This window comes from Stigmatopora argus, chromosome 7 (assembly GCF_051989625.1).
Source record: "Stigmatopora argus isolate UIUO_Sarg chromosome 7, RoL_Sarg_1.0, whole genome shotgun sequence".
Lineage (NCBI taxonomy): Eukaryota > Metazoa > Chordata > Actinopteri > Syngnathiformes > Syngnathidae > Stigmatopora > Stigmatopora argus.
The window spans coordinates 17,910,023-17,934,751 of NC_135393.1; the positions used below are offsets into that span (position 1 = coordinate 17,910,023).

The 24,729-nt window shown below is 41.9% G+C and overlaps 3 protein-coding genes across 5 annotated transcripts in view; all 3 read right to left on the bottom strand.

The window, feature by feature from the left end:
- The window catches only part of znf330 (zinc finger protein 330), a 6,854-nt gene extending 2,604 nt beyond the window's left edge, over positions 1-4,250 (bottom strand). Inside the window, exons 1-10 of one of the 2 annotated variants that reach the window (XM_077606186.1) lie at positions 4,138-4,250; positions 3,860-4,003; positions 3,771-3,790; positions 3,629-3,699; positions 3,482-3,558; positions 3,283-3,409; positions 1,662-1,766; positions 1,520-1,566; positions 601-718; positions 258-529 (exon numbers count right to left, since the gene is read on the bottom strand). In XM_077606186.1, the coding sequence (XP_077462312.1) occupies positions 282-529; positions 601-718; positions 1,520-1,566; positions 1,662-1,766; positions 3,283-3,409; positions 3,482-3,558; positions 3,629-3,699; positions 3,771-3,790; positions 3,860-3,979 (933 nt within the window). In that variant the 5' untranslated portion in view covers positions 3,980-4,003; positions 4,138-4,250 and the 3' untranslated portion in view covers positions 258-281. Of the gene's footprint in view, positions 1-157; positions 530-600; positions 719-1,519; positions 1,567-1,661; positions 1,767-3,282; positions 3,410-3,481; positions 3,559-3,628; positions 3,700-3,770; positions 3,791-3,859; positions 4,004-4,137 lie in introns of those variants that run through there. The other variant, XM_077606185.1, reaches the window with a different exon arrangement.
- Positions 4,251-4,563: 313 nt separating this feature from the next.
- mmaa (metabolism of cobalamin associated A) lies at positions 4,564-7,168 on the bottom strand. Its single transcript, XM_077606184.1, has 7 exons — positions 7,035-7,168; positions 6,187-6,561; positions 5,994-6,116; positions 5,755-5,925; positions 5,603-5,688; positions 5,388-5,537; positions 4,564-5,058 (listed from the first exon to the last, which is right to left on the bottom strand). Exons 2-7 carry the CDS (start codon positions 6,554-6,556, stop codon positions 4,768-4,770), a joined length of 1,191 nt encoding a protein of 396 aa, XP_077462310.1. The 5' UTR covers positions 6,557-6,561; positions 7,035-7,168; the 3' UTR covers positions 4,564-4,767.
- Positions 7,169-7,374: 206 nt separating this feature from the next.
- smad1 (SMAD family member 1) lies at positions 7,375-20,995 on the bottom strand. 2 transcript variants are annotated; one of them, XM_077606182.1, is made up of 7 exons: positions 20,870-20,995; positions 13,473-13,554; positions 13,039-13,406; positions 11,201-11,464; positions 10,993-11,109; positions 9,656-10,140; positions 7,375-8,254 (listed from the first exon to the last, which is right to left on the bottom strand). In XM_077606182.1, exons 1-7 carry the CDS (start codon positions 20,919-20,921, stop codon positions 8,111-8,113), a joined length of 1,512 nt encoding a protein of 503 aa, XP_077462308.1. In that variant the 5' UTR covers positions 20,922-20,995; the 3' UTR covers positions 7,375-8,110. The 2 variants fall into 2 exon arrangements, with proteins under 2 accessions (XP_077462308.1, XP_077462309.1); XM_077606183.1 differs by lacking the exon at positions 20,870-20,995 and adding an exon at positions 19,191-19,339.
- Positions 20,996-24,729: the final 3,734 nt, after the last annotated feature.

The window sequence follows — 24,729 nt, forward strand, 5'->3', positions numbered from 1 at the left end:
ATAATTTGCTATTATTTGAGGTTTTTAAGATCAATTTTTAAAAATACTTCTTTTGCACATGTGTTTCAACTGTAGCTAATGATAATTAAAAAAAAATGAACCCATCCCCAATTGTCAGCCTAAAAACACTAAAGATCCTACTTAATATAACACACTATTGTGTCCATCTTTGAATTTTGTTTTATTCATCCACTATCTTGTGTTGGGAAATGACAAATTAGATAAAAAGTTGTATAAGGTTTTTTTACGAGTGCCACCTGACTGCCAAAACTTTGGCCCTTTCAGTCTTTTCCGTCGCCGTCCAATTTGAGAGCAGCCATTTCTTCTTCCCCCTCATCTTCCTCCTCATCATCATCTTCCTCCTCCTCCTCCTCCTCATCATCTTCATAGTCATCGTCCTCATCCTCGTAACCGCGTCCCCCTCCTCCGGATGCCACGCTCTTCCAGTAGGCGTCGTACCCGGACGCCCCGTAGCCGTCCTCGTCGTCGTCTTCGGCGCCGGCCTGGCGCCCGAATTTCAAGGTGCGGGCTGGGGGGGAAAAACACGCGCGACGGTCACGTGACGCTCACCCGCGTCGGAGGAGGCGTTCGGGGACTCACTGGACATGCTGAGGTCTTTGGTCTCCTGGGTTTCGTGGCCGCATTTTGGACACGGCGGCGCTTTGCCCTTCTCCTGCTTGAAGACTTTGCTCTTGGCGTGGTCGTCGCAGTAGCAGGACTGCGGGGAGGGTTACGGACGGGCGTCAATTGCGTTGGCGGGCGGATTATTGGGACGTTTTCATACCTGTCAACCTCTGCCGATAACTGCCCTTATAAATGATTATCAAAGTAGTATAGTAATAGTAATTATCAAATTTAATCAACAGCAATTCTGACGTTTAGACACTACTAATTTCAAAATAATTGAGCTCAGCTTATTACGGGCTTAATATTCAATATTCTCTGTTTTATGTTGTGACTTTTATTGTCTTTAAAAATATTTTAAATAAAAATAAACTTGAATATTTTTTAAATCAAAAGCCTTTATTGCAGCTGTGTATAACGAAATTGGTCAAAATAAGTGCAGTTTTTAGATCATAAATACTGATTGCTAAATAAAAGCATATATTTGATGAATAGTATAGTTATAAATTAAAATAAACAAAAAAAGGATAGCATTTTTAGCCCTGCGACCAATTTTTGACAGAATGAAATCACCGCTTGCTTTCATAAAACTGCCATTTTGAGAATGGTCCCTTTTTTTTTAATCATTCTGGAATGTTCTTGAACACAAACCTCCGAGGAGATACCATAGCTATCATATCTTTATCGCATACCTGTCAACCTCTGCCGATAACTGCCCTTATAAAGGATTATGATTCCCCTTACAAACCCCCCCAAAAACCTTACAAACACCGTACGACGAGTCGTACGGTGTTTGTAAGGTTTTTGGGGGGTTTGTAAGGGGAATCATAATCCTTTATAAGGGCAGTTATCGGCAGAGGTTGACAGGTATGCGTTTTGTTTTTGTTTTTCTCACCTTGCAGCGCAGGCACGAGTGTTGGCCAAGTCGGTTGCAGGAAACGCCTGCATTGACAGCAAGAAATGAAAAGATTGCCACGGCAACCCCGGAGGAGAGCAAAATGACAAGATGAATCATCGTCGCGGCGGCGGTGACTCACATTTGTACGTCTCAGCTTGAAGAACTTGGCAGCTGGCCTGGTGCTCGAATTGATCGTCCTCGCACAAGAAGTTTTGACAGAATGAGCAGCGGAAAATACGACCGCCTGTCAAGGGAACAACAAAAAGCTCAAACACAAGAGAAAAATGTATCAGTCAGTGTATGTTGAAATATTTTCATTATGCATTTAAAATGGATTTACTTTTTTTTAATGGTCTATTGGAGGGGTCGGGAACCTTTTTGACGAAGAGAGCCATAAACAATTCATATTTTCTAACGTTATTCCTTGAGAGCCATACTCCGAATTTAAATGTCAAAATGCATGTAAATGGGTGTCTTTTATTTTAGTCATTTCACCAGTTTTAAAGTGGAAAAAAAAACGGAATAGTTTTGACAATATTCTTACGCAGTTGCTAACCAATGAGTATGCATTCTAGCTAATGCAAAAAAAACGAAGATTAAAGCAGCACTGGACGTACTATCTGCGCTCTGTCACCAACGGTTTCCATATTTTAGCTTACAGGTTAGCGAAGAGCCAGATGCACCCATTGAAAGAGCCACATGTGGCTCCCGAGCCATAGGTTCCATACCCCTGGTCTATTATCAGGGTTTTATTTCACGTTTTTTTTTTAAATTAAAAAGGTAGTTATTTAAACTGGTAATTTTCTTTCCATTTTAACTTTCAAATGTATCTCAAATAAACTTTTTTTTCTTCTCCAAGATGGCGCCGCAACGCGGAAGCCAGTGGCAGTAGCTCTGTCCACTTATGTTTTTCGTGTTTTACAGCACTTCTATCTTTTTGTTACTTACATTTTAATATTTCTTAATACATTCCTTTTTACTTTACTTTGTACTTTTGACTTTAATGTTTTCCCTCTTGCTACTGCCACAATGAAATTTCCCGAATACGGGATGAATAAAGTTATCCAATCCAATCCAAAATATATCATTTAAATACAAACCTTGTATGTTTCATTTTTTAAGTTCTATTTTAAGATTTCTAAATATTTCAATTTGTACCTAAAAGACAAAATTGAAAAGCTGAAATAACTGAAGGGTGGCCTGGTTAGCGCATTGGCCTCACAGTGGGGTGGATTTGGGTTCAAATCCAGGTCAGTCCACCTGTGTGGAATTTGCATGTTTTGTCCCCGGGCCTGCGTGGGTTTTCTCCGGTTTCCTCCCACATTCCAAAGACATGAATGGTAGGCTGATTTGACACTCTAAATTGCCCCTAGCTATGATTGATTGACTGTCCGTCTCGTCACGCCCTGCGATTGGCTGGCTACAAATTCAGGGTGTCCCCCGCCACTGGCCTGAAGTCAGCTGGGATAGGTTCCAGCACCCCCCGCCACGACCCTAGTGAGGATAAAGCGGTTCCGAAAATGAGATAAATGAAAAATAAATGCAAGTTATTTTTAAATTTTCATATATAGCACAAAACTGACATCAATTGAAAACTAACAATCATGCATTTCCCTCCCAGTTCAAATAGATTGGATGTCTACTTATTAAAAAACTCATAGGATTAAAAAAAAAAATTGATTGAATGCCTATTATTGTGAAAGGCACTGAAATGGCAATTATAGTGAAATGATTTATTATGTGTTTATTTAGATTCTCACCGTGATCCCACACGCTGCGTTCACACTCGATGCAGTCGGCTTCCGTTAAAGGACACACGCAAGCGTGAGTGCTCAAGCATTTCCGGCTGTGGCAAACCCAAGCTTCACAGAAGTCACACACTGCACCCTAGTGGCCACACGGGTAACAACATCTCAAAATAAGTCCAAAATATACCCACTTCTTTGACACAAAACTTACCACCATGCCCATCCCAGTGGTGTAGATTCCCGGGTGCTTGACAACGCAGTCTGAAGTTTTCATGCATTTAGTTTTACCTTGCAGACAAATAAAATATATAATCATAACGTGCCTTAAATTTTACATGGTTAGCCCTGCTTCACTTACCGCATTGTGCACAGATGGGGAGTTTCTGCACAAAGTTGCAAAAGTAGCAGAAGGCTCTGTTCTTCTGTTTTCTAGAAGTGGAAAAAAATAGACAAGATGAGTTCGGGTCAATTTGAAGTGGGTTACTTATCGAATGGCTCACCTCTGGCATTTATCGCAGTCCTACGAAACAGGAATAAAGGTGTATTATTGTTTTTTTATATATATAAGTGTCACATAAGGCCATCTCACCATGTTGGCATTGCAAGGGTGTTTGGCCAAGTCCACTTGGTCCCGGTTGGCTCGGCTTTGTTTTTCTCGTTCTTTTCGATTCTCCGCCTTTTTCCGGGCGCCGGTCTTCTTTTTGGGCATTTTGGCACAGAAAAGGGGACTAACCTGGACAACCAAAGTACAGAAGACACAGTCAGATAGAGTCAAGTATTAGCGACTAGCTTAGTAGCTACCAACGTGATGTTAAGTTAAATGGTAATGGTGAGATACATTTACTTTACAACTTTAGTCAATATTACCTTTGCAATGTACTATTTTAATATTTTTGGCGTTAATGTGCAATGTCGTGATACACGATACAAACAAAACGTTTTACCGAATAGGATGAGCTGGTCCGTCCGGAAAATGTAGTCGGGTAGAAACTTGACTTAGTTCCTCCTACCCGTACAGTACCACATGTTGTTTTACAAACCTAAATAAATGCAACAAGTGATACTACTAATTTTAAAAAGATATACAAGTGTAAAGATGTGAACAATAATATTAAGGCGTCATTGAAAATAAAGAAAAAAAACCGCATTGCTGACTTTTGGAAGCACGGCGCGTTTTAGGAGAAGGACTTGTGTCGCTGCACCAATTGCGTCACATCCGCCGTGTCGGAAGTACGCAGTATTTAGATTATTTCTATTTTTTTCCATTAAAAATTAAAACAGAAATCGTGTGCATTAGCTTTATAAAATGTTGTGTTGAGTTTATTTTGTAGGTGATATTTCATATTTCTCTCTGCTTCGAAGCCATTTTCCAATGGCAATCTCGGCTACTGCAGGGTTTAAAAACAATTCCAGGGATTCATTTTTCCACTGAAATAGTAGTTCTGTTGGTTTGTCCAATACTGAAAAGTTCCACCACACTGAGTTCTCCGTCCACTGCTACAAGGACGATGACAGAAAGGCTTTGAGTAGCAAGTCGGAAGCCAGTCCGGGGGAGATGTGACCCCGCGTGACCCTCTCCTCCAGGTGGGGCAGGGCCTCCCGGACGGCGGGATGATGCCGGAAATGGGCCAGGACGTTCTCCTGGATCAAGGTCCACATCCAAACCTTCTGCTGGGCCTGGCGCCGACCCTGTAGCTCGCCGCTACCCAACATGGTGCGCTGGTATGATTGCATCTTGGCCCAGACCTCCGGAATGCCCTCGGCGCTGTTTGATGAAACGCGGACCACCTAAGGAGAAGATTTGACAATTTGACACCCACGGCTGTAGATTTCAGGCAATGCGTTAATGACTTCTCTAAAAAAAATGCCACCACAGGGCATGCTAGATATTCTAGCAAGAACAGTTTCCCTCGTCCTTTCAGTGAGATGCATTCAAAACAATTGGAAATATCGGTGTTCAACAAAACAGAGAATGTAGATGTCCCATTCATTACATTATTAATATCCTAATATAGGCTGCACGAATAAAAAGTTATCTTTAAGTTTTTGCAAAAATACTTACCTTTACTAATATGGAAGGTTAAATTAAAAAATACTATATTGTATGTTCCACTCACTTTAGGGTTCCACGACTTGGACTGCCTCCTGAGAAGCTTCATTGCACTTGTGTATTCTGCCTGGATCCGCCTGGCCGGAACCACCAAGTCTCCATCTGACTTGGTCACCACCACAAGGTCAGCCCTCTCGATAATGCCCCTCTTGATGCCCTTCATATTTAAAGAACCTTTAAAACGACCTGGTCATTCGTTGGCAACCAAATTCCCATAAATACCTGCAGTTCATCGCCCCCTGCTGGTGGTATTAGCAACACAAACATGTCGACCATGTCCGCCACCGCAAACTCCGACTGGCCAACACCTCAAGTGAACAAAAAAAAAGATTTTTAAGCAACATCCATCTGTGTACAAACTGTTCAAATCTTACCCACTGTCTCCACCAGAACCACGTCATAACCGGCGCCCTCGCAGAGGACGACGGCCTCGTTGGTCGTCCTGGTGACGCCGCCCAGCGTCCCCGACGTGGGCGACGGCCGGATGAAGGCGTTCATGTCACGGGAGAGTTCCGTCATGCGGGTCTTGTCACCCATGAGAGAGCCTGAGAGCAAAACCTGAATGCTTACGGGTTGTCCTAAAACCTCCAGGGCAATAGTCCTGGACGCTAACCTCCCGTCGTGCAGGAGGACGGGTCGACGGCCAGAACCGACACTTTGTGTCCGCGACCTGTCAGCATTTTGCCCATCACTTCGATGAACGACGACTTCCCTGCTCCAGGGGGTCCGGAAAGACCTGTAAAATTGCTGGATAAGTCCCTCTTTTTTGTCAAAATCCAACTTTTCCCGAGACGGCACATACATACCGACTCTGAAGGAAAGCGGTTGTCCTCCATTGTGGGTCTCCTGCTCTCTCCGATAGGCCAGAACCTTCTGCAACAGCACCTGAGCCAACTCCTTCTTCCGTGGATGTTGCGTTTCCACTAGCGTGATGGACTCGGCTAGAGAAGCCCGCTGACCTCCGATTAGGCCCGCGTAGAGCTTATTCAACAGCCTCTGCTCGGGCCCGCTCAGTTCCTGGATGTGCCGGTTTAAGGCAGTGCTCGCGGCTCGCCATTGTTTGCAAATGTGGTTGGATACAGTCTCAGGGTGGCAAAGATTACAGCTAATGAGGCTGCGATGGAGTAAGCTGATGGCGGTGATGCGGCGGAAGAAGGGGAGGCACAGATGTCTCATTTTATCTAAAGGATGAAACATGCAATTCAAAACAGACGGTATAGAATACAATACTGCACAGTACAGTTCAAGAAATTCATATATAACAATATAAAAAAGGGCACACTGTGTCGCTCATGTGGCATGTTCACTTCAACTTCACATTTTTTAAAAATCTCGCAGAAATTGCAAGGTACACATACGTTTTTGTTAACCATATGCTTAAGAGTATTTGCATGAGAATTAAATTCAATCTTTTGAAGAATAAATTGTATCTCTCTATAATGTACATAGCTACGTTGTGGAACATCCGGGTACTTTATACATCACTTGTTGATTGGCAAAAGTATAGCCAGCTGTGGCAGGACCTTTTACGTTAAAAACACCAAGCATGACATGGCAAGAATACGGCATTACTTGGTCGCTTATTTAAGAGTTAAATGTAAAATTATTGATGAGTTAGATTAAGTACGGGTAAAGTGTAAAATTAAACGCTGACCTCAAGAAGAGCTCCATGTAGCCGCTGTGCGCGTGTATTTCCTGTTTCCGGTTAGAAAGATCTGTTTCCGGTCATTAAGTCCCGCCTTCGACATTTATTTTTGCAATTTTATAGTTTTAAGGCAAATAATATACTTAATGACATTTGTTAAGTATATAATAAATATATAATAATATTCAGGTAAACTGAAGAGTTAGCCGTATCCAATCTTTGTACTTTGCGAAGACACGTAGCAAAAATGGGGAAACAGTTACTCTAAACGGCAACAGGTGGCGGAAGAGGCACTTTTCTTCCTTTCGTTTTTTTTTCTTTTTGGCCTGCACACACAAATAAACAAAAGTACTGAAACACATTTATTTGAATTCTCCAGTAGAGTCTTGATATTCATGGAATAAAACTGCTTTCCTGGGAGGAGAGGTGGGTAAAGTAAAAACAACTGGGTGGGAAAAAAAGGCAAAGTTTGAAAAGTGCGAACAAAAATACAAAATGAATGTAAGGAGTATAGCAGTAACAAAGCAAGTAAGAAAAGGGTATCATATTTTTAAAAAAAAGAACTGTAGGGACCTTTAGTGAAATGAAATATGACTGTATACTTACACTGAATACATGCGATGTGTAGTGTCACACCAACTCAAATAGGTGTCGCCAGTCGGCCAACACAGCACCAAAATCTAAAACGTGAATATCTAAAACACGATTTTAGTTCATTTGTGGCTAACGCCAGCTAAAACACATGAGCAACATTTATTCCATTTCGTGCAACATCCCCTAACATCCACACCTCCCATCCCTTTATTTTTCTTCTAAAGATGACCGTGTGGTCGTGATAGGTTTAAACAAAAAACAAAAATAAAACGCGGATGTCTTTGGGGAATATGTGGACGGCGTAGGTGCGTTTCCCAGTCAGAGTATTCCCGCATCCGATGATCTTCAAGTAGAAGCCCCTGTGGAAAAAAAGCCGTCCGAACGGGTCAGACAGCGGATTAGCCGTTCATCGAGGACGGGCAAAAATGTATCGACTGGTCTGGGATCTGTTCGTCTTGATACTTAAGCCCCCCCGAAAAAAGGCTGGAGGTTTAGGATACGGACGATATGGGGTTGTGGGGGGAACCCATCTGCGTTAGAACCTTGTCCAACCATTGGAGGGGGCCGTGGAGGTGGATCTCTATCCAGCAGGGGGTGCTGGTCACATCCTGGCGGTGATATTCGGCTCCCCAACCCTGAAACGAATTAGCGGCCATTTAGTGGCTTGCGTCTGGTCTTAGTTTTCCATTTATATCAGTTTTGTGCTTTATATGAAAATTTAAAAATAAATTGCATTTATTTTTCATTTCCCTCTTTTTCAGAACTGCTTTATCCTCACGAGGGTCGCGAGGGGTGCTGGAGCCTATCCCAGCTGACTGGCGGCATGAATTGGTAGCCAGCCAATCGCAGGGCACGAGGAGACGCTAATTGGAGATTGGTTAATCAATCATAGCTAGGGGCAATTTAGAGTGTCCAATCAGCCTACCATGAATGTTTTTTGGAATGTGGGAGGAAACCGGAGTACCCGGATGAAACCCACGCAGGCCCGGGAGAACATGTAAACTCCACACAGATGGACCGACCTGGATTTGAACCCAGGACCCCAGAGCTGTGAGGCCGACATGCTAACCACTTGCCCCACCGAGCTGCCCTGGGGGATTACTGTGTAGTAATTTACTTTTTAATGACATTTTATCCATTTTAGGTATGTTTTTTACTTCATAGAAATGCTCAGACTTGGAAATTATACCACATTTTAATCGCGATAATTGCGATCGATGATAACAATAGAGGTCTAATTCATAAACTGGGAGTATTGACTTGGAATGCTCTTATGTGAGTGCCTTGTTCGGCCGGTACTCAGACGTTTGGTCGAAAGATGTTTGGTCCCTGGACGTTTGGTCGACCGGACGTTTGGTCGCCGGGTTGTTACTGTTGAAACCAGCTCTCAAAATTATAATCATCAGAGAGAGAAAGTGAGTTAATATCTAAATATCAACAGTAAACTCAGACAACAAACGTCCGGACGACCAAACGTCCGGACGACCAAACGTCCGGACGACCAAACGTCCGGACGACCAAACGTCCGGACGACCAAACGTCCGGACGACCAAACGTCCGGACGACCAAACGTCCGGACGACCAAACGTCCGGTCGACCAAACGTCCGGACGACCAAACGTCCGGACGACCAAACGTCCGGTCGACCAAACGTCCGTTCGACCAAACGTCCGTTCGACCAAACGTCCGTTCGACCAAACGTCCGTTCGACCAAACGTCCGTTCGACCAAGCGTCCGTTCGACCAAGCGTCCGTTCGACCAAGCGTCCGTTCGACCAAGCGTCCGTTCGACCAAACGTCCGTTCGACCAAACGTCCGTTCGACCAAACGTCCGTTCGACCAAACGTCCGTTCGACCAAACGTCCGGTCGACCAAACGTCCGTTCGACCAAACGTCCCTTCTACCAAACGTCCCTTCTACCAAACGTCCCTTCTACCAAACGTCCTTTCTACCAAACGTCCGGTCTACCAAACGTCCGGTCGAACAAACGTCCGGTCACGTGTTCGGACTGTAGGGGCGGAGCAACGCCGGCGCTCACCTTGACGAAGCTCATGCGGATGGTGCACATCTTGGTGAGCTCGTAGACGGCCTCAAAGCCGTGGTTGACGGACTGGGCCAGCAGCTCGGCGAACTCCTGGTTGTTGAAGATCTTCAGGCTGCAGCCGCTGGGGATCTTGCAGACGGTGGTGGGGTGGAAGCCGTGGTGGTAGTTGCAGTTGCGGCTCTGCACGAAGATGCTGCTGTCGCTCAGGCACTCGGCGTACACCTCGCCGCCCACGTAGTACAGGTGGACGCCTTTGCCGATGTGCCGCCGGGTGTTCTCGATGGTGGAGTTGCGGTTGACGTTGGACAGCAGGCCCAGGCAGAAGCGGTTGCGGTTGTTGGACGGGTCGGTGAAGCCGTCCACCAGCACGCTGGTGGACGCCGCCTGGAAGGCTTCTCCCACGCGGTTGTTCAGCTCGTAGTAGACGATGGAGCACCAGTGCTTGGGTTCCTCGTAGGCCACCGGCTGAACGTCTGTTCCTGGAGACCAAATGTTAGGAGGTTGGAACTTTCATTTGATTGAATTCATTTAACTAACTCATTTATCGTATTTACTCGCGCATGAGCCGTCCGTGCTTATAAGACACACCCATGAAATTGCCTTCAAATTGTTGAATTTGACCATTTCTCACGTATAAGCCGCCCCCCGATTCACAATTTTCACCTCCATATTCATGGTTTTAATAGCGAGTTGATACTTTGAAGGGAAAATCTTAAGAAAAATCATCACACATGGTATTTCTGAGATACTGTATGGATCAGTTAATAAATATGCCTGTCTTTGGATATGCAAAATATCAAATTATTCAATGTGAAAAAATAAATATGTCTATCTTGATGAGAACCTGATGCTTGTTAATTATTTTTTTTTACCAGAAGTTTAAGATGTTTTGGCGGCCATATTGCTTCTAAATATTACTGGTTGTCAGTTTCGACCAAGAAATAAAACAAAATCTTGTTTTATTTCAAAATCAAGGCTACTCGCATCTGGCCAATCAGAGCACGTTTAACGTCCATTCAGGATAACGTTTTTTCCTTTGATCGATTAAATGTTAATTCCGAAGTAATGCAATTTGTCCAAAAACCGATCAGTTGACTGGTCGTAAAAATTAATCGGTAATTAGTCCCAATAAAATATGTGTCAGAAACTTCGACTTCACTTATTGCGAAGTCACTTCTTCGATTTTTTTCAGCTATTAAGTATTTTTTTAAATAAATAAATAATAGGGGTGACCCTACTTCTGATTTTTCGATTATCACGGCCATGTCTGGTCTACATTAACCGCAATATTTGAGGGATTACTGTAATTAAAACACGTTGACTGCAATTACCTGGCCGATTGCTACTCTCTATCGGTAAAGGCGGCGCCATGAGGTTGGTGTCTATGGGCAGGGGGCAGTCTTGGGTCATGGGCTCCTCCGGGGGCATGTAGGCAGGTGGGGGTGTCTCTGCAAACAAACCCCGCCCCCCAGAATAACATCAGTTAGACGTCAGAAGAAGAAGAAGAAGAAGCAACAAGCTGGCGGCAAAAATACTCACCCGGCATTTGAAAGGGGCTCCCGGGATCGGAGCTGGACGGCGAACGCGGGAAGGTGGCGTTGCTCCCGCCCCCCGGCGAGCTTGGGAAACTGTTTCCGGGTGAATGCGGGAAGGGCGCCGGGTTGGCCTGAGAGAAGGATTCGGGGAAGGTGGCGTTCTGGGGCATGTGGGGCTCGTTCTGCTGCAGCGGGTTGCGGAAGCGGGGCAGCATGGTGTGCTTGGCGTTGAACTCGCTGTTGCGCGGGACCAACACAGGGGGCAGTACTGCGGACAAACAGAGTTGAAACAATGACAAACAATATTTGTTACAGCAGTCTATTGCCTTTAAGTTTTTGGAATGTAATCTCTCCTGAAGACAGCAAGCATTTTACCTGACCTATGACCTCTTTTACTGCATTTTCAAGGTTTCATGAATGAAAAGCTTTATTTACAAAGTTTGGAAACAGGACGGAGTGGACTTTTGATTCGAAAGGCTTCAGACGACAGCTGAGGTGGAAATTGACAGTGAATTCGTGATGGCATGCGGTGGTGTGTGTGTGTGTGTGTGTTGTGTGTGTGTGTACGTGTGTGTGGGCGTCGGTAGTGTGGACAGACAGGTGCTATGGTGTGTGTGCTTGAATCAACTCCATAACAAAACGTGTGCAAGGCAGCCAGCAACTCTTTCCTCCTATTGTATGGGGATGGTGGCGGGTTTCCTGTTTCGAGAAGCTCCACCCCCCCGGGAAGAAAAAAATGAAACCTTATTTTTGCCTTGAAAGATCAAACGGTCAATTAATCGGACTGAACGTAGAAAAAAGTTCAAACGAACTACAACCGCAAGACGACAAGCTAACAATACGTGATTAATTCATGCCTTTTTTTTAAAGCACAGAGGATTAATGTATACATTCCTATACTGCAGGTGTCGGGAACCTTTTTGATGAAGAGAGCCATAAACAATTCATATTTTCCAACATTATTCCTTGAGAGCCATACTGAGAATTTAAAAGAAAAAATACATGAAAATGTGTGCATTTATTAATTAATTATTTCACCACTTTGAAAGTAAACAAAAAGTATTTTTTCAATGTTTCCAATCAATGAGAGTATGCATGCAGAAGAGTCCAATGAAGAAAAAATATGATTAAAAGCTAGAGATAGTGTCAGCGCCACATTGATGTGTTCGGGACTTCGGTCTCTCACCAGCGGTTCCCATATTTTACCACACAGGATAGCGGAGAGCCATATACACCCATCAAAAGAGCCACATATGGCTCCCGAGCCATATGTTACCTACCCCTGCTATACTGTATAAAGTTTTTTTTTTTTAAATTTAAAAAATGGCAGATATATTTCTATTCAATAAAGTGTACTTTGATGCAAAAAAATGGTTAAAGGTGTTAAGAAATGCTACAGTAACTGACTTTGAAATGATAGCGGACCATATTTTGACACAAATCTATCAAAAAAAAATATTAAATAATAAATAAATATATAATCATATTTGAGTTGTAGGGTCTCACAGGTTGGGTTTTGCTGACCTATCAACACCAAGCTACTTTTATCATAATATTAGGAAAACTGAGCAGTATTAGAAGAAAGTGATACTAAAAGCACACGATTAAATTTGTGACCTGACTTATTTTGACGGGACGTAAACCGGAAGCTGTTTCGTTTCATGAGCTGAGAGTTTTGCCGACGTATCATTAGGACATTGAAGTAAAGTGAAGGGAAAAAGATGGTAAAAATGAGACAACTAAAGCAGTTACGTGACTTATTTTTCTGTCAAAGTCGGACGGCGTGGACGCAGCTATAAAAAAATTGCAGTTTTTGCGTGTTTTGTTTTGTATTTTGCTGACCTGGACTGTCCACGCGTTTGTAGTGGTAGGGATTGATGCAGACGTCCTTCTGCTTGGAGCCGAAGGGATACTCGCAGCACTCCAGCGCCTTGAGCTCGTGGTGCGACTGCAGGTCGGGCCAACGCCACACGCGGCAGTAGATGACGTGGGGCAATCCTTTCCGGTGGGACACCTGCAGCCGCCCGTCCAGCGAGCGGGGGATGGTGACGCAGCTGCTGGGTTGGCCGGGGCAGCTGAGGGCGCGCTCCAGCTCCTCCATGGCGCCCTTCTTCTTCTTCAGCTTCTTGACCAGGGCGTCCACCGCCTTCTCGGCCCACTTCTCCTCCTCGTCGCCCTGCTTCCAGCCCAGCAGGCGCTTGACGGCCGGGCTGGTGAAGGAGAAGAGCGAGGTGACGTTCATGGTGGACGGGGTGGGGGGCGGCCCTCACGAAAACCTTCTCCGCTGGGCTCGGAAAAGGTTGGAGGGGGACGGACGGGAGTGTCCAGATTCGGGAGGGTGGAAAGTCCTCCGATTTTCTGCAATGACAGAAAACAAGGCCCCATAAGTGGTTTAGTCGTGGATTTTTTACAGCGTGCAAGTTCTAGAATGATCCAAGTGCCTTTTTAAACACAACATTAGCAATAGCTAGCTGCATTTGGAAGGAGGGGAATTATTTACAGGTATATTGCAATGTTATTGATTTTTTTTTTTTTAAACAAAATACACTTAGTGCCAGTGCGGAAGAACACTTTAAGGCTAACCATGAGGGATGAGATGTACCGTATTGGCCCGAATATAAGACGACCCCCTTTTTTTCAAGACTTGACTTTGAAAAAAAGACTTTTTGAACAACTATTTCAATTTTTATACACAAAATAATGACAGTACATCTGAAAAAAAAGATATTAACAATATATCCTAGAGCAAGGGTGTCAGACTCGGGTTGGTTCGCGGGCTGTGTAAACGTCAATTTGATTTCACGTGGGCCAGGCCATTTTAGATATATTTAGATTTTTTTTAATAAATGGATTAAAAGAACTGGATCAAAAGCCCTGAATATTCCGTTTTTTTATAGATCTAAAAAAAATGTTTATTTGAGATTTTTTTCTAAGCAAGGGAAACTCTCTTAATCATTATGTTCCATATTAAAGTGGAAAATAGAAAATATGTTTAGGTATTTTTAGTACTTTTTCAGTCTTATTTCAATGCAAAAAACCACTGTCTTATATTCGGGCCGTCTTATATCTGTAAAGGACGCATGCATATCCACAGAATGCTATGCTAGCTATTGTCTGCGATGGCAATCCTATTCATAAAAAGCGCAGAAAATGACTCACGGCCCAGAATGCACCACTGACAGTAAATCCTGCACAGTATATTGTATTTCCCACCCGCAGGAACAAATAGATCATTAAGAATGCCCGTTAGTTATTCTCGGTCCCTTCAGATTATGGGATTAAATTTCGATCGCTATCTTTGTCGGTAATGACAAACGGGGGTTAAATACGGCGGCCGTGGCAGGTGCTTTTTACGGGTTGCATCGCTCACTCGCTAAGAAAAATAAGCATCCAGACGGGAATATCGGAGCTATATTTAGCATGGCCTCCAAAATGGCTGTTTGGTGGTTTATCTAGGGGAGCGATGGTGTACAAATTTGCAAGAATGTGTGTCGGTGGCCTCCCGGGGCAGTGGGTGAGGACACCGTAACGCCGCTGGGAACATCTGTTGTGTTCCTATTGGCGGCGGAGGAGAAACAGGAAACAGACGGCGGAGTTATGTCTTGGTGTCTGTCGTCACCATCACAACAAAGCGTTGTTTCCTTTTGCTGAGCCATGCGGGTCTTGATGCAGGTGCGAGGGGATCGTGGGACAGGGGGTGGGTGCAAAAGATTTGTTTGTCAATGGTTCAGAAGGAATTATGAACTTTTTAAAGTTGATGTTTTAAGTCGTGCTAAATTTAGTGGTCGGTCCCATCTCGCTAGGCTGAGGTCAAGTTTTCAAATTTGGGGTGTCTGTTCTCAGATCGGAAATTGGACCCATTAGAGGATTTAAAAGGTGTAAAAAAAAAAAAAAAATCGGGTTTTTGAAATGTATTGATTCATTTTTGTTAGTATTAATTAAATTTTGATTGAAATTGAGTATACTTTGACTATATATATATATATATATATATATATATATATATATATATATATATATATATATATATATATATATATATATATATATATATGTATATGTATATATATATGTGTATATATATATATATATATATATATGTGTGTATATATATAGACACGCACACAGTATGTTTATATTGTCAAAAAGAGAAAATGTCCATTAAGAAAAAAATAAAAATCAGGACATTGGATGACAAACTATTTCTACATAAGTGACAAATAATTCCTGTAAAACAGAACATTTAAACATAACCTGTTTGCAACCCTTTTTTGGCTGCAACACTGCTGTTCTAATAACGCATTTATATGGCTACAATTTTAAGAACACTTTTTTTTTCAAATTGGGGGATATATATATATATCTATACACACATACACACACATATATATACACATATATACATATACATACATATATATATATATATATATATACATATATATATATATATATATATATATATATATATATATATATATATATACACACATTTTTACAGCTCATTGAAAGTGTCTCTGACTCACGAGCAAATATATAAGATGGGTCAAAATATCCCCGAGATTCGGAAATCCAACTTGCGCAGACGTCCCGAATTAAAATGGCAATTTGCGTCATTTTATCATTTAGCTGAAAGCTGCGCTGGAACATCTGGAGCACACTTCCCTTTCCTCTTTGTGTTGTTGCGGCCGGCCGGCAGCTGGCAGCGATGCTCCAGGGACGTTTCCCCACGCCCAGTAGCATTTAGCAAGATGGCTCACTTAAAGGCCCTGATATGGCTTCTGCGGGATGATCCAACAGATCCTCAAAATGTAAATATGACTTTTTCTTCACGTTCTATATTTAGCCTTCCAGTCGCAATGGATACGACGTCTAGTAAAGATATGGACTTTTTTGGCACCATCATAATAAATAATACAAATAAATGGAAAATAATAGGATAAATTATGTTCGGGGTACATCACTATTTTAAATGTAGTTCTTCCGCTGAAACTATTTGGAACTCTGGTAACTTTTTTTTTTACGTTATTGTATGTTGTTGTTTTTTTTAAATATATTTTTTATGCTGCACTTTTTGTTTGATTTGGTCGTATACTTAAATTCTAGCAATAGTTTGGAATTCATTTTTGTTAGCTACATTCAATACATGAAGTTTTCCAATTGCCTTTTATAATCAAAATGCTTAAAAAAAACATGGCGGCCTAAAATATAGGATAACAAAATGTTTTCAATTGTTATCAGCCTTTCAAAATCCAATGTCAGTCGACTTCTACCGTCTCAATGGCACTAATTGACTTAATTTTGCATCCTTAAAATGTTTCCAAATAGACGTATTTTCACGCAAAAGCCAACAAAAAAACTTCTTAAAAGCGAATAGGTTGCCAGATTGACAACCCAGTTGTATAACCGCACAACAATTAGCATTTTGTCAATGAACGTTACGCGAATCCCTCGTAAAATCAGCGAACACACGACCGCATTTACGCGACAGCCTCGTAAAAAAACACCCCGACATTTGCTAGCGCTCCCTCCCCCCCCCGTTATATTTCGTTAGCGTCGGCTTCTGCGGCTAACGGGAGCGGGGATCACCGCGTTTTGCGTGTCTGCTATCCGCTAATCAATTTAGCCTCGTCCCTGCCTGGAACAGGGAGGCGCTAATGATGCTCTGCGGCACCCCCCTGCGGGAACATTATAAAAAAAAGATACATTATTTATCAGCAGGGTCTTGGATGGGGCGTCCATTAGCCCCCCTGCCCAATGGGGTCACCGGCTCTAATGAGAGAAGTGCAGGAAGATAGATGGCGGCAGAGAGAGAGAGAGTGGCGCTCAAAGTGAAAGTGACATACCGTGGGTGTCAAACATAGGGCTTGTGGGCTGGACGCAGCCTGCTAAGGGGTCCGATCCAGCCCAGGGGGGTTGTTCTACACTTTGTAGCTCATTCACAATATAGAAAGGAAACTTAAAATGCCTTAAAACCAACAAGATGTAACTTGGAAATGCCCAAAAATCACCCAAATACCAATCAGATATGATGCACGTTTTTTTTTTAAATAAAAGTGACTTAGAAGTACCCTAAAAGGAAAAGGTTGTGACGAAATATGAATTCATTGGCTGCTATTGGCAATTCTAGATGTATAATTCACTTAAACTGGCAGCAGATGCTCATCTTACCGTGACCGGACGTTTGGTCGCCCGGACGTTTGGTCGCCCGGACGTTTGGTCGCCCGGACGTTTGGTCGCCCGGACGTTTGGTCACCCGGACGTTTGGTCGCCCGGACGTTTGGTCACCCGGACGTTTGGTCGCCCGGGTGAATATAATTTTGAGAGCTGGTTTCAACAGTAAACTCTCATGTTGTCAAATGTCCGGCGACCAAACGTCCGGGCGACCAAACGTCCGGGCGACCAAACGCCCAGCGACCAGACGCCCGGCGACCAAACATCCGAGTACCCATCTTTCAGTGCAATTGCTGATGCTAGGCGTCCAATCCATTTTGACTTTGATGGAACGGAATGGTTTGTTTTACAGATAACGTTCATTTTTTTACAATAAAACCAGATTGATTGGAATTTTAAAGGTGAACACCGTTTATGGAAAAACGTGGGGATCGATGCATATTGTGAGCGACCACGAAACAATATTTGCAAATATTACAATGTCTATCGCGACTCAATTCGACGCAAGGCTCAATGTATCTCTCCAGCTAAATGTATCACCCTAGCAAAATATTTAATTAGCTGACGATTACTCGATTAATCATCGTGGCAGTCAATTACTCGATTAATTGTTGTGGCCCAGCGCAATTGGGGTTTGTTTTCTTACAAAAGAGCAATTTTAAGACTCCAAACATTCGACAGCGGTCGATGCTAATAACAACGTGCCAAGTTGTGAGCAAGCTAATTCAAACGCGCTGGGGGTTAGCGTCACGTTAGCCGGGACGCCTCGATGGGATACATGGCGACGTACGCTGTCATCTGGGAAATGTTTTGACTGCCTCCCTCGCTGCGGGAATGCAGTTGACCTATATTTACACCAGAGATACATTTTTACAGGTTTTATTTGAGGTATTTGAAGGCAACGCATCCCATTTGGAAGCACAAAGGATGACAATTGAGTCGAGGAAGGTCGAAACGAGGGTCCTTGGGGGTAACGTGATATGTCACCTTCGATGATGTCAACGCTCACGGACAAAGGGATGCTCATCAAAGGACACTCTTGAATATTAGATTTTAAAATCTCAGTTTTTTTTTTGGGGACCCAAATTGGACTTTGATCTTACATAGTGGATTTCCATATTGGCGTCCATTTTGTCTGAGAATCATAAACATTGATTACTGTTTTTTTAAGTCAAAATCAATTTTGTCTATGCAAAAAAAGGTTTATTATATTGGGAAAATGTACTTTTTAAAAAAGATGTGATTAAAAAGTTACTCCCACGTTCAAAATGAGAAAATTAGAGTATCATTACAAGATTATTGATTACTTTTCACGTGAACATCCATTTTGTCTTTGCAAAAAAAAGGTTTCTTCAATTGTGTAAAAGTACTTTTTTTCTAAGATGTGATTTAAAAAAAAGCTACTTACACACGTTCAAAATAAGAAAACTACATCATCCAATTTGTCCAAATTAGAAGTTTAGAAGTAAACGCAAATGCAGTGTGAGCTAATTAAGTGCCATTTAAAGATGTTTCGATGCAGTTGAAATGGTATTTTAGGACCTGGCAGGTATTCGAGTGGCAATAAATACAACTTTAATAATCCGAGTAGTTTCTTGTCTCTTCTTTTGGTATCAAAAACAACAGTTTTATTGCATTTAATCCCGGACGAAAATGCTAAATGGAACTATGGAAGAGGGAAAAGTTTCGAGTGCCTTCCGCTAGGAAACGTGAACTCCCGCGTGTACAAACGCTACGCAAACATTCAAAACGGAGAAATACGAGGACGCCCGTCCGTTAAAGTGAATACAAAAGCATTTTTTAAAGAAAATTGATGTTACCTTAAGTGAGTACGGAAGGCTGCTTCTCTCTCACGCGCTCCTCGCAGAGGCGTGATGCGACGTGGCGTCAGCGAGTCGCGGGACCTCAACACCCTCCGCCCCGCAGCCAGTATCACTCCGCCGACAATAACAAGACCTACTTTTTTTTCCATCGCAAAAGCTTGTTCTTCGTTTCATGACGCAACAGTGGCTCTCTCTCCTGGCCAAATTTAGTCTTTTTTTCGAAGTACTTTAACCCTCCCCGTTTTCAAAACATACATGTTGGTTTGATAATTATAATTACTATACTATTAAAAAAAACGTCGAGGCTTTTTTCCCGTGTGTATTTCACATAGATAAAAAATCTTATATAACAAAATAATATAAAATAATCAAAACTGTTTTCATTTTTTAAAATTTTCCATTGAAAAACTCACCAAAAGACCACAAAAATACTAAACATTGGCCCAGGGGCCACAAGTTTGAGGCCCCTCAACTAATATAATCTTCTATACACATTTTGCACAGTTGCATTTCACTTAAAGCAATAAAATACAAAGCAATTTTTGAGCTGAAAGACTGCAAACATTTTAACGAAAACTTTAAACAGCGAGATCTTCCGATATCAGGAGTGAGACATCTTCCAATCAGCTCATTAATAATGCATGCTAATGCAAGAAAATAACCTTGGGCCACGGAGTGAGATACTTGTCCGGATGTCTCTATTTTTTACACTCCCAAACGACTTTTGTTACATTTTTAGGGGAGTTCCACACTTTTTGGCATGGAGGATAACATTGAAAAATTGACACAATCGCCTTTTTAAAGGTTACACTTGAGGGTGTAACTAATTACTTATTGTATTATTTTGAAGGGGCGGAAACGGTCAAATTCATGTCATTTGTGTCTATTCATTCATTTTCCGTATATATATGCAAAAGGAGACCTCGCAATGCTTGTCGGGAGTTGAGTACCCGGAGTTGGGAGGGGGACTATTTTCTCTCGCGGAGACGCGGAGGGATTTACTGAATGTGACGTCACATGACCGGCGACAACATGTCTAAGTAAACCGGAACGCGCTGCAAGTGAAAATCAGAAGAAAAAAAATGAAATAAAATAAAAAGAGAGGAAAGAGCAGAAAGTGCAATATGATTACGAGGAGAAATAATCAACTTCACATGCTACTACTTCTACTTAGCAGTGTTTGATAGGCTGTATTTTGCAGACTTTCACTGCATTTAAAGAGACAGTGAAACACCTCTTAAGTCATTTGCATCCATTGGCTGCCATTTACGGCGATGGATGTCCGAATATATTTGAACTGGGATCCTCCCAGTTCGAATGCATTGGACGCCCATCACCGATAAAAGCACTTAACATGTTCATTCATTAATTGCCAGCATTCTTGGTTAAAATGGATTGGATGCAGAGTGGCCATAATTTATATAGTAATTAAACAGACATTTTTCAATAACTATAGCCATAAAAACAACAAAATGGAGGAAAAAAAACAGGCCTTGAAGGCCCTGACGGCCCACCACTGATATGGATATATATTCCAAGCACAGTGGTGCATGGTGGGAAGCATTTGAGTGACAGCAGCTGTTATGATCACTCGACGACAAACGACAAACGCACGGCAGCTGCCTTTCAAAGCGGGGTTAAATCAACATTGGGGGTGGACTCACATGGGGGCGCACCTGTGTGGTCCGGGATGCCTTTGAGTGACGTTGTCGGTGATAGACGTCCCATTTATTTGGACCCATTCCAGTCCAAACGGGTTGGACAGTCAGCGCTGTCAATGGCGGCCTTAAATGGAGAAGTTACCTGCCTTGAAAAAGGGGAAAGGGCAACTATCAAATGCTTTAAAATAACATGATGACTAATAGTTATTGCAAAAACGATTAATTTTAAACTAAAATAGCAGAATGTTAAGAAAAAAAGTCTGGAAACTTTAAAATGTTAGCATTATTTAGACGTCATGACCTTATTTTGTGGTTCACGTGCAAAAATATGGCAGGATATCGCTAAAATTAGCATGATTTTGAAAGATGGGTCATTGTGTCAGTGGTATTGAAAAAAAGGGCTGTGTGGATTTTAAATATCTACTATAAATATCAAAATCAAACACCCTTTTCACTATTTATAGGTGTAATGTTTCGGACAAAACTAGCTCTCTTATATTTAGCAAATGCTTAGAATAGTGAGTGAGTCTGATGGGGGGCATAATGGATGATGTCATCTGTACTTAAAGCATGTCTGGGGGGGTCATGTGACCAAGGCAGATGATGGACGACAAAGTGATGGGCATGTAGACACATTAAGTGCTGTGTGGTGTCACGTGTTGCTCCATAAAACTCTAATATATTCACTCACGATCAATAATTGACAACATAAATGTTTTTATATTAGAAATGGCATTCTTTTATGCTAAATAAGGGCATTCGCAAGGTCATTGTAAACAGAAAATGGTAAAAAATAATGTTGGCGTAACTCAATTGTGTTATTCAATGACTTGTCACGTCCGCCATCTTGTGGCAGGGTGACGTTTATAGGTTTGATTAGTTAAGTGCCCGTGTTGCAATTGGTCATTTAAATTCGGACTTTGCAAAGTAAAAAAACAAACACATTATAATTAAAAAAGAACAAAAAGCTTTTTGAATGACGTTATAAGATTACAAAACAATTTTGAAATGATGAAGTGAGACTGTTCCAGTAAAAGTGTCAGTATGAATCAAAAAAATATTTTGGAAAACATCAATAATTTAAATTTCAAATCTAATGTTAAAGGAATGCTTTTAAATTTCATTTAAATTATAATTTGGCTTCCTCTTTCTTTTTTGAACTTTTATGATCATGTGACTTCGGCTGTTCTTTATTAAATTAAATAATATAAACTAATCTTACAATATTTAAAATAAAAAAAATCCCATTTAGTGAAACAATACACATTTCTACATCATTTCTTCTATTTTCTTTTTCATATCTCAAACCAGTTTGGGCATTTAGCTCTGTGAAATTGCAAAAATATTTGTAAACTACATGAAACACCACTTACGGCAGTTACTCTTTTTCAGCTGCACACGCTGCTCATGTCCACAAGAGGTCAGTGTCGTACCTGTAACAAAAAAAGAGTTTAAAAAAAGGATCTTCTCGTCCCGTTTCGTTTGGCAAGCACATTTTTTGGCCTCCTGACAAAAACACTGGAAAATCCAACGCAGCACGTCCAATGATGTAAACAGTGCAATCATTTCAGTACCAATAAAAATTCCCACACGCATACGTGTAAGCCGAGTCAAGAGTTATGCATCTGCTATCATTGTGGTTTGGGGGTTTGAGTTGTACAGTGGTACCTCGACCTACTATCCGCTCTACCTACGGCGTGCTCGAGGTACGATGAAAATTTCGATCGAATAAATTTCGCCCGTGATACGATCAAAATTTCGAGATACGACCAAGCCAGGTGGCCATGACATGAGAGGCTGTTTATCATTGTAGCGCAATGTTTTTTTTTTGTCACATCTCTTTCATGTATTACAGATATCTACGAGCACTGAACGATTTATTCAGACGAGTTTCGACCAGGAAACGCACAACGCGCATGCGCGGCCAAAAAGAGGGCTTTCTTTGTAATGAAGTATACTCGTGCACACAACACCCTTAGGCAATGGCACCCTTTCTCAGAATAAAACTTCATTAGCCACAATCAATACGTGGGTAGGCCGTTATTCCTTCGTTAGCCTGTTAGCTCCCGCGATCGCTCATTCAAGACTACTTCTTGTTGGCAAGTGGTCGTGCGTTATCCTATTGTGAGGACATTTGTGTGCATCATTTTGGGAATATTTTGAAGGCAATACAACAGCAAACAGTCCATCGATAGCGAAAGTGAGGGTGGAGGCGTGGCAGACCGCTAACCCGGAAAACAAAGGTAACAAAAGATTAAGACAAAACTAGAATTCAGTTTTGTGTAAAGTTACATTAAACGTATGTTTGAGTGTGTCTGTATATATTAATCCAAGTTCATTTAAATTTGTTTGTTCGGTTACGAGTGCGTTGCCGTGGATAAACACACCCCCCCGCCTCCGTGTGTGTCGTTGTCTCTCCCCTCCGCGAAATGCGTCGAATTTTACATCTATTAAACACATTTTATTACTATTAAACCACTTGTTATTTATTACTTTGTTGATATATGGCGAATTAGAAGAAATCAAACATTTTTTTCCAATCCAATATCCTGTTTTTGGTGTTTTTTCAGAGGGTTGGAATGAATTAATTTGTTTTCAATTCATTTCAATGGGAAACGTTCGCTCGAGTTACGGAAACCTCGACATACGATCTTAATCCGTTCCGGGACTGAGATCGTATGTCGAGCTTTTCGTTCACTGTATTTGGAAAATGGAGGCGGAGCATAGTACATGTCAACAATAACAGTATTTGTGAGTAAACATTATCATCAGCCCAACAAAAACAAATCTGGTTTTACGGCGCAAAAGTCAAAAGTAAGTGAGCCGGATCGGACCTCCTACCGGGCCGCTTCCGGCCCCCAAGCCGTACCTTTGACACCCATGCGCTAGTTCAAACTTTTAAAAAGGAAGAAGTTTTTTTTTGGGGGGGTGGTCTGTTTTCCCGCATAAATCTCCGAGCAAGAGGAAATCGGAAAGGGAAGCTAATCGTTCCCTGGTAATTGACACACAAAGGGCGGCCTCCTTTTGGCCCCTCCCACTTTCCTTCCTTCCTTCCTTCCTTCACCTTGTGGCTGAGTGGGGCATTCCTCCGTAAGCTTAAGCGAGAGGAAATCTTTCCTGCCTCATCCGGGATAATCCCGTCCCCGAACGAGGCCCTCGTATGAACAACGATTTATTCGCGGCGAATTCCGGTCAGGTCAAGTCTCCCGCTTTCATGTTTTGTAAGGGGGGGGCATGGGGGGGGGGCTTTGCGATATCCGCGTTCACTTCAAAGACATCATGCGGATTGGAAACATGAATTAAGGTCAGTGATAAACGGTAGCTTGATGTCGGAGTGCGCTTTTTAGGGGTCCCGGGAGGGTCACGCAAGGAGGACCATGTAATGGGATTTCTCAGTGATGGCCAACGTGCAAGATAACAGGATGCATTGATTAGCGCCCCCTGTGGACAGAAGGTGGAATTGATTTTCATAGGTAGCATCTAAGATGAATAAAGTCTAATTAATGGAGGTTTATTTACTTTTTTTGATAGGATAGCTAAAAAGAAAAAAATCAAATAGTAATAATAAAAAATAAATAGGTTAGATTTTTTTTTATAAAGGATGAAATTAAGTTTTAATCTAACCTAATTAATACAATAAAATGAAAATAAAAGGTTTAGTTTGTCTGTTTGATGAAAAATTCATAAGATTAAAGCAATGAAGATTGTTAGTTTTCGCCTTTTTTTTGGTTGATTAAACGTCAATGAATGAATAAATAAAATACAAAAAATTCCAAAATAAAAGAATGATGAGAACATTTTTTTTTTTACTTAAAACTTTCAATAATTGTTTTTAATTAGTTAAAAATTGAGAAAATATAGAGGATTAAAAAGGC